The sequence below is a fragment of the Lepeophtheirus salmonis genome, chromosome 1, assembly GCF_016086655.4.
Source record: "Lepeophtheirus salmonis chromosome 1, UVic_Lsal_1.4, whole genome shotgun sequence".
Taxonomy (NCBI): Eukaryota; Metazoa; Arthropoda; class Copepoda; order Siphonostomatoida; family Caligidae; genus Lepeophtheirus; species Lepeophtheirus salmonis.
The window spans coordinates 27,971,261-27,981,319 of record NC_052131.2 but is presented as its reverse complement, the minus strand read 5'-3'; the positions used below and the strand labels follow the sequence as shown (position 1 = coordinate 27,981,319).

Genomic DNA, 10,059 nt, shown 5'->3' with positions numbered 1-10,059 from the left:
TTATTAAATGTTATTGTTATTCATACTTTTAAAGAATTTTTCTGAAATTGAGACATAACAAAAAAGAACAAAAGAACTGGTCTATCTCTGTTGATTTATATTTTTATAATGTAATTCCTCCAATCATTTTGTTTAACTGCTAAAATGTAGTAGTTAATAAAAAATACCACTTCTTAAAAAAACAAAAAAAAAAAAGTAGCAAATGTAGTCTTTAAAAAAAAATAAAAACTCAAAAAGTTACATAGTTGACCACAGTGTCCACTACCAGGAATGCAAGGGTTCAATTTCAATTTGCTGTGTTATAATAACTTACTTATATATAAAAACACAAAGAAAAACATTCAATTGTGTAATAATAATTAATTAAAAAAAGAGGCAACTCAAGTTTTGTAGAAAAACATTATTTTTATTATTATCATTTATATTTAAATAAATATGTGAACAAACGTTCAAGGAAAAAAAGTATCAATAATAATAATTAATTTGATGATCTTTACACAAATATGGAAATAATGGAACACTATTATGTAAATATCTAACTCCTTAAACTTTCATTTCAAAACTTTGAGTGTGTTTCGCTTAAAAAATAATATATGATTGATTAACAAAGTTTAAATGGGATGCATTTGTATTTATCTTTTTATTGGAGACGTTGGAGGACTCAAAGTTGCAGTTGGAGTTATTATTGCACTATTTCCCCCATCTGTGACTACTGTTGTTTTATTTATTTTTTGGAAAGACTCAATAGCCATTGTCGTTGTTGTCTGTCTCGTCATCTTCTTGGAAGATTCATTCAACTCACTTGTTCCAATATCAGAAATAACCATATTACACTGCATAGCACATGGACAAATTGGTTGATTGTCAAACGATGTTATGACACCCCCTTTGTCTGTTAAAAATGTGATTAATATCAACTTTTTTTCAATACAACTTTAAATAGTTTTACTCACCCCTGTTATACTGATTAGAACCAAACCAATGCTTTAGATTAGACTCTGTTAGACCATTAAGTAACGAACTGTTTTTGGAGGAAATATGAAAAAATATTTTGGAAGAAGGGATTTTGGAGTATCGCCAAAAGATGGATATAATACTTGGCTGGAGAATCTCCACCATAAATGATCTTTTGAACTTTAGACGAAAGCAGCTGCCACAGTCTACGCTTACCTACATACATAAAATAATCATTTATCAATGATAATACCGATAATAATTAATTGATTACTCTTACGTCTGATAAATGTAAAAGTGTTGTATATTGCAATTTGTCAACCTTCCAACGGGCATTGGGCTTTCCTATCCCTTGTATGGATTCGAAATCATAGCCGGAAAACATTTTAATGTCAAGTGTTATATGATCTTTTCGTTGTTTTGTTAGTCTAAGAGATTATAATTTTTCTATTTCGATCAATTACAAATTAGTCTTTTTTTTTACCTTATGCAAACATTCAAAAATAAATAATCTGCCTCTTCCTTCATCGCTAGAGAAAGTTTATAGTCTCTATTCTCAGTCTCTTCCTTGGTATGTACAGATTCGTTTAGAGTTTTTGAGCAAGTATAAGACATCTTGGATAATATATAAGTAAATTAGTACAATTGTATTCAAATAAATTGCTAAAAGTTACCTGCATACTTCCACATCCATAGCCTGTGGCCAATAGATACAATTTGGTCGGAAGAACGTTTTCCTTGTTATTGTTTGAAAAAAAAACTCGTTTGTAGGAGGGACTCAAGGATACATTGTGATTATTACTGGGGGGTTCATCAACGTTTTTGACGATTAGAGTGGATGTGGTTGTCAGATCTGATGTAGCAACGGATATTTTTAAGTCATATGGGAAAAAGGATTGATGATAAACATATGAGAAAAGGGCTCTGTTCAATAAATACGCATTCTGGAATATGTAATGTTTTTGCCTGTGAATATGAATCAAATAATAAATGTTCGGATTGCTGAATTACCTTTGCTAACAAATAATCGATTCTTTGCTGAATCCGTTCAAATACTTTAATCTTCAGCTTTGGTCTTTTGTTCATGTTCATGTCTTGTTTTTCATGCGTGAGGCACAAGAGAAGATAGACTAATTGATCACCTAACTCTTCATCAATATTTTCTTTCAAATAAAGTTCATTCATGGCATCCTCTTTGTGCTTTGAGTTAATTTGTAGAAGGGAAAATGTAAGCCTAGGGCTTGACTTGTTTAAGGACAAATATTCATTTTCTAGGAGATGTAGAATATCTTCTTCAAAATTCATGATAATCTACAAATTAAATTTGTGTGTTATTTTATTCACGTTACTGTTTACAGTTTTTTAGTTTTGTACCTTGGAACCCGAGCATGACCACTCCACAATGCTCATAACTGTATTTAAATCCAATTGTTTGCTCTTTGAGAGAATATAATTGATGATCCATTCTTCTAAATCCTGAATTAGGCTAAGCTCTATATGGAAAAATCCCTTCACATCATTGAGTAAATAAAGGAGCTCCAAGGCATTGCTATTATCAGATAAGTAAATTTTGTGTTAAAAGGGTATTAAAAAAAACCATTTTATATTACTTAAAAGACTTGCTCACAAAGTCTGGGCTGAAGGATTCTTCCACATTTTTATAGTATAAAAGTTCTTGAACGGACATGTGAAAGGCGTTCATCACATCCTTTGATCCTCCAATACTTTTGAAAATAGTAGCCGAATCCCTTAATGAGTCAATTACTTTTTCCAAGGAGTTTATCTCTACCCGTGGTTCACGATATGTGCTCAAAGTAGGCAACACTAATCCCTCTGTAAACAAAATTACTAATTAAGTTCCAGCTTATACACAGTCATTAAACAAATAGAGATACATATTTTCCATGCAGATACCTACATAAAAAAGTAATGCAGTTTTAAATTACTAAATAAATCTAATCTAAAAGTTACCCAATTGAGGAGGAAAAAATATTATTATTAGTTTATATTTCCTCCTATTTGAGTAATTTATATAATAGGTTGGGGAAAAAGTAATTTCGTATTTTTCTCTTTATTTCAATACTTTATAAGAAATTTTACAATCATTTGATTTAAGCCAAGTATGCCCTGTTCTGTTAGATAACTTTTCCGACGATAATCCTACTTCATAATGCCCTTCTCGAAGTAGCCCTTGTTCCTGCCATTGCTAAGATCAGGTGGTAGTCACTTGGTCCCATGTCCAGACTGTAGGGTGGATGCATAAATACTTACAATCATAGCTCTCGGAGCTTCTGACCTGTACTCAAAGATATGAGCGCCCTGGCATTGTCTTGATAATGTCTTGTTGTTTTCTATTCACCAATGTGGCCACTTCTGTTCGATAGTTAGCTTCAAGTCTAGTTCACAGTAGAGAACAGAATTGAGTGAAAAAAATATCACCCACACCTTTACAACACTATCGTATGATCCGATGTGACCAATAATGAACAATATAGATTTAGTTTAAAAAAGAGGTGGGAAATACGAAATTATTTTTTCACCATTCTAATAATACTTTAAAATTTAAAAAAACAAACTTTTCAATGAGTTAACATGCAACTCTCATTAGACTATGTACCTATATATATCCGAAAAAGTATTATAACACTTACTTGAAATGAGGAATTCAATATTTTGTGAATTCGAAACACATTTTTGATATTTCTCTAGCGGAAAGACTTGATTATATCCACTCTCATCATTGTCAATCCAAAACCTTTCAAAAAAACAAATTTAAAAATAATTAGAGGAGAATTTAACAGATCAATCAAGTTTATATCAAAATATGAAGGTATTTTTACTTTACTTTTATGTAACTTTTTTTTATAAGATTAGTAAATTGACTTTCTTTGTAAATTAATGATTAAACTATTCATGCACTCGTGTTTATCTTTGCCTACATTATATGTATATATAAATATCATAAAGTACATGAAATATATACTTTTGCAAATATTTGTTGACATTTTATGCAACAATGATTCTCGTTCTTCTGTTTTGCTATTCATTAAATTGAAAAACTATTATGGTCTATATTGAAGTGTGCAGTTGATTTAGAATAAAAACAAATAAAGATCTTATTATGCAAAAAATCGTATATATATCCTATCACTAAATTAGAGTAATTGTCTTTTAAAACATTTAAATAAAATATATACAAAACAGAACATAAACTAAAACATCAGGGGTTCGTATGATCAATTCGATATATGAATGAAAATATTTTTAGGTATCCTTGGAGTAAAAATAGAGGGTGACCCATAAGTCTTGGACAAATTCAATAGCTAATAAAGTATGAAGATATTTATATCTTTAAATATCTTTTTACACAACATTTCAATTAGCCTCAAATTTCCTTCAAAATGAGTGCCAGTTTATTCAATATGGTCAACATTTGCAGCAACTACAGCTCTCAGACACCAGAGACCATCAAATGGTCTCCACAGACAAGTTGTCCCATGCAGACAGTATGGCAGCATTCAATCAGTCGAAACTGGGGTAGGAAATCAAACTAACGTCTGCCTACAGAATAGATTATATGGCAAAGTCCATTACGTTGATATTTTGGGGAGAAGGAGGCCAAATGTACTTGCTCCAAAAGTGCTCGAAAGTGGTTTGGCATCACTCGTGGCAGATTTTGTAGTATGTGAGGGTGCTCCGTCTTGTTGTAAGTACTTGTGTCTTTGATAAGTTGACCTTTAATTCAGATTCCTTTCAGAATTGGTCTAACATCCTTTCTAATTCTAGTACAGCAGTTTTTACTTCGTCCCGTGAACCAATCATAAATACAGAGACGTCGTCAGCGAATAGCATTATCCTCAATGACTTACTTCCTATTTTAAGACCTTTCAGCGTAAGACGGTTTTGAAGATCCGTTAGTGACCCTGAATCCTCCATTGTGATTTCAAAAAAAAAAAAAAAAACTCACTCACGTTATATAAATTTTTTTTGTGACCTTATGGGCTTCTTCACTACTTTCTACACCACTTGAATAATTTATTATAGCAAGTGTCAGCACTGTGCCTTCCTTCAACAAGTAAAAAAGAACAACTCTAAAAAGCATTAAACTTCAAAAACTTTACTCTAAAATCGATTATTTTAAGAATTTTCATTATTCATAAGCAAATAATTACACACTTTGCTTGTTTAAACATAAGTAAATACTACTGAAAATAATTAATTTTTAAGGTAAAAAGATAAAAATTCTAATAGTTACCGTATTTAAAGTTTTATTCAACTAATGCAATGAGTAAATTAAAGTGTTTTTCTATAATATAAGTGAAGATGGTGTCTTGTTGAGGCCGTTTTAAAATTGGATACTGTTTCAAGTGTCAATAACCCTCCATTAGTGAACGCCCTTTTTGCAATGCAGTAACTTAACTGCGTAAAAATAAAAACCCCAAAATAAAAAGTATTTAAATACATGATAAACAGTTGAACGATTATAATAACTGCGTCGTTTAAATTTTGTATTATACTTTTAACCCTTGTATCTATTTTTGTACTCTTAGATATCAATTAAAATATCTTAAGATACTTGTATGAATACAAGAAATTGAGAAAAAAATCCCAACAACATGAGTTTGAAGTTTCAACATATATTTTATAAAATTTTGATTACATTAAGCAAATTTTGGTAATTAAAAAAAAGTACCTATCAGGTTTGATGGTTTTGCGTGAATTAAAATTAAGTAATATCCACATTATTTCATTTTTATGGCTAACTTTTTATGCCTTACATTGAAAAAATAAATCTAATAAATCAAAATGAAAAAAACAAAGGAACTATTTTGAAGCAAAACAGTTAATTAAATTCACAAAAACTTAATTAAAAAATGTTAAATTTACGAATGAATTATAAAAGATGTATTATAAAGAAAATAATTATTTGCAAATAATATAATTTAATGTTTCAGGAACATTCGGAAAAGTATTGTTATGATATACGTGGATATGAGGATATGGAGTTTACTTTATTCTACACGAGGAGAATCCAAAATGACTCTCATATTAATATATTACTATATATAAATATATACGGAACATTTATGCATAGGTTACTAAACCTATAGGTGTGAAGATATATAACATCCCCCTTTCCCCCAGGACAATGGTTACAAAATATAAATCTAAGGTATATGAAATGAAATTTGCTTGTCCCCTTCTGTGGAATCCAAACGGATTAATCTACTACTACGATGCCAAAGACGACCATTTTTCATACGAATGAGATATCGCCTTTGAGATTCCTGTGTTTCAATTGTACCTAGATGCGTCCATTTTTTGGTTATATGATCTTGTATCCGAACCGATTCACTTATCTTCAGTACGGATAACTTCTTCCCATCTCCTTTTTTTTTAAATTGGGGTTCGAACCTTACAAAGTTCTTGGCTTCTCTTTTGATGGAATTCAGGTAGCATAGTTATAATAGATCTAGTACTACGACCAAAGACGATTTTAGTTGAACTCAATCCATCTTCTATTCTCGGAGTATTTCTCATTTCTAAAATTCAAAGATTGATTTTTGACTGATCTATCTTATTTCCATTCATAGTTTTCTTTACTAAAATTTTTAATTTCTTCACAAAGGCTTCAGCCAATCCATTGGATTGTGGGTTATGTGGAGAAGAACATCGACATTCAACTCCCCAAAAGGATAGAAATTCTTAAAATTCACTGGACGACAAGTTTGTTCCGCCATCTGATTCTAAAATTTCGGGTAAACCATAATCAATGAAGAATCTCTCCTACTTTCTTAATCATTCTTGATCTGCATCCACTATACTCAAAATAATGCAAAGCAGGATTCCTGTTAGTCTATCTTCATGAACCAAGAAATTATTTCCACTTACAGAAAATATATCCACTGTTACTGCTTGAAATGACCTCGTTATTTTCGGTCCTTTAATTTGAGTCTCTATTAATAAACTAGGTAATAACTTCTGGCATTCCACACACTTTCTCAACTTATCTTCGATGTCCATATCTATTCCAGCAAATAAATCATCTCTCTGGCACGCTGCTTAGTCTTCACTATACCTTGATGATATACATGCAGATTTTCCAATATTTCTTTCCAAGCTTCCCTTGGTATAACAATTCTTTTATTTTTGACGATGATCAAATCTTCATAAATCGATAGACTATCTCTCAAATTCCAGTAGAGTTTTAATTCTTCAGGGAGATTTTTGATATTATTCCCAAAACCGTCTTTAATAAAATTTATCAATTTTAGATAATTAACATCTTCTTGTGCTTGGTCTTTCAATTTTCTTAATCTTCGATCCTTGATCTCATTCGTCTCAATTTTTTTACCACATACTTATTAACTTACAGCTCTTATTAATATTCTTCTTACAACCTCATTCGTATACACATCCTCCAATATGTCGTCTTTTCTCGTATTCCAATATGAATTTCTTGACAAATTATTATCTGCTAACTTTTTATTCCTGGTTTCCAAGCAACAGTGAAGTTATAACGCATTTGCGTCCTTTCTTTGATTTATTTTTGTCTTGGATTCTCAATTTCGTTCAAAGTTTTCTTGTTGAGGTTATTTAAAATTGCTGATGATTCGCTGATGATTGCTGATGTTGGGGTAATCCTTGAATATAAACATTTATGTTTTTTGTTGCCCAATCTATGGCCATAATTTCAAGCGTTGTCATTCCATAATTTTCTTCTGCTGCACTGAACCATCTAGAATTTGCTTCAATAAGATGCCATTTTCCTTCACTGTATTCTTGTCTTAAGATTACTCAATACCTTTTTTTTTAGAAGCATCAGTCTCTAAAAGAGTGTTTCTATTCGGCATGAAGTGACTCTTTTGAGGTAATTTAACCAAAGACTTCTTGACATCTTCAAATGTGTCATCTTATTCTTTAGTCCATATGTACTCATTCTTGTTGGATAATAAAGGTCTCAATGTGACAGATAAGTTGGCTATTTCCTTTGAAAATCCGCTCATTTGATTGACCATTCCTATGAACGACCTCAACTCAGTTCTATTTTGAGGAGTTGGTATTTTTGAAAGAGCTTCTGTTTTTCTGGGATCGATATTAATTCCATGTTCTCCGACTATATAACCAATATACTCAACCTTTGGCTTCGTAAATTGAATTTTTTCTTTATTGAGTGATATTCCAAACTTCCTACTTCGATCAAGAAATTCCTTGACACTTTTAACATGATGCTCAAATGTCTCATCATATTTTAAAATATCATCAGCCAACTTCTTTGCCTTTGGCAATTTCCCATAAGCTTGATCCATCATAAGATTGAATACGTCACTTGTTGCATTTTATCCAATTGGCCATCTTTTAAACTTGAATCTTCCCCATGGAGTTATGAACGTTGTTAGGTCTTGGTTCTTATGGTGTAAAGGGATCTGTCAATATCCTTTAATTGCATCAAACGTAGAAAAGTACTTATTTCCAGGTTGAATGTTTGAAATTACCTCCTTGGGATTAGTCATAGGATGTATAGGTCTTTTGACAAACTTATTTAATTTTGTTAGATCCACTGTTAGTCTAACCTTACCATTTTTCTTTCGCACCACATCCATAGGGATGCCACCATTCTGTAGGTTTATTTCCCAGCGGCTCAATCATTCCTTTTGTCAACAATTCTTCCAATTCCTTCTTCGTAGCTTCTCTATAAGCAAAGGGAATCACCCTTACTGTGTAGATTTTCCAAGGTTCTACTCCTTCAATTAAAGATATTTCTATCAGTACGCATTTCATCATTCTTAATGGTTGATTTCCATCTATTAATACATCATGATACTCCTCCACATGCTTGTCTCTCATAGATTTAATTTATTCATCGGAAATATATTTCATTTCCTCGATTCCACGAGCACTAAATTATTTGGCTTTTTTCCACCTACCTCGCTCAATTTGACTTGGATAATCTTCTGGTAAAATTCTTAATTTTTTTACACAATACCCACGACATTAGAAATTTAACATTTTTCTTCACAGTTATAATTTATTCTTAATTTCCTCATTTCCAAAACATACATTTAAAATTATGGCCCCTAGTTGATTAAAATTAGCTCCATTCAAGCAAGAATCTGAAGGTCTATTTAAATCTCTAATTGGTATTCCAATTTCTTTAAAAAAATTCTCATCCGCATACCTCACTACCAGAATCCGGAATTCCATAACTATATTTGCATAAGTATGTTCCATCCAGAGATCTAATTGAACTTGTATTGCAAGTGAGGGGCTAAATGTGGTCACGTTTCTTACCGTGACTCTTCTGTTTCTTGCAATTCCATTTTTACAGGCCATTGAATCTTTAAAATGATAAATTCTTTTACAAATTTCTACATTCCTGTTTCCATGCAGGCTTTGATCCCTGAATTTTCCTCTTGTGACCTTGTTGACTCTTACAGAATTTAATTTTTCGTCATCCCTCTTCGACATTTCTTTGCTCGACATCTATCAATAACTTTTTAAAGTGTACATTCTTTTTCTTCAGTGGCCATAAGCTTTTTCCTCGTTTCTTCATCCCGAAGTCCTACAATTAATTTAAACTTGATATTTTCTTCTAAACAGTCTTTATTACCGTATCGTTCATTTAATTCGGAACGATTTGCAGTTCGAGTTACCTCTATATAGAAGTCCTCAAACGATTGACCTTCTTTTTGATATAAGAAATTGAATTTAACTTTGTCAAGAATGATGTTAAATTGAGAGCGAGAATATTTCATAAATTCTTCTAAAATTTCATGAACAGATAACTCTTAATACCAATTGAGACTCTTAATTTCTCCCTCATTTCTATATCCATGAAGGATCTTAAATTCGCTAGCTGTTTTGCGTGAGAGTAGCTATCAACTCCTGCTAGTTGCCTGAAATCTTCAAAACTGAGTTTCTATTCAATAAACTCATTCAAATCCATGCTTCCTCTCAATAGTTCTGGTTCCTTATATGCAATTTTCCCGTATACTTTACTTGCTCCATCCTTTTAAGGTAGATTCTGATCCTCTTTGCCAGCTAGTTCATCCATTTTTTTCGTGAATTCCTTCATAATTTTTTCATCCATGCGATCTCTCTCTT

General features: G+C 31.5%; 1 protein-coding gene across 1 annotated transcript in view; it reads right to left on the bottom strand.

The window, feature by feature from the left end:
* Positions 1–385: 385 nt before the first annotated feature.
* The window catches only part of LOC121122045 (uncharacterized), a 137,089-nt gene continuing 127,415 nt past the window's right edge, over positions 386–10,059 (bottom strand). The window contains exons 14-22 of the mRNA XM_040717055.2: positions 3,606–3,709; positions 2,565–2,787; positions 2,329–2,503; positions 1,966–2,265; positions 1,629–1,898; positions 1,439–1,569; positions 1,235–1,382; positions 954–1,170; positions 386–892 (exon numbers count right to left, since the gene is read on the bottom strand). Coding sequence (XP_040572989.1) covers positions 633–892; positions 954–1,170; positions 1,235–1,382; positions 1,439–1,569; positions 1,629–1,898; positions 1,966–2,265; positions 2,329–2,503; positions 2,565–2,787; positions 3,606–3,709 — 1,828 coding nt within the window. The 3' untranslated portion in view covers positions 386–632. The remainder of the gene's footprint in view (positions 893–953; positions 1,171–1,234; positions 1,383–1,438; positions 1,570–1,628; positions 1,899–1,965; positions 2,266–2,328; positions 2,504–2,564; positions 2,788–3,605; positions 3,710–10,059) is intronic.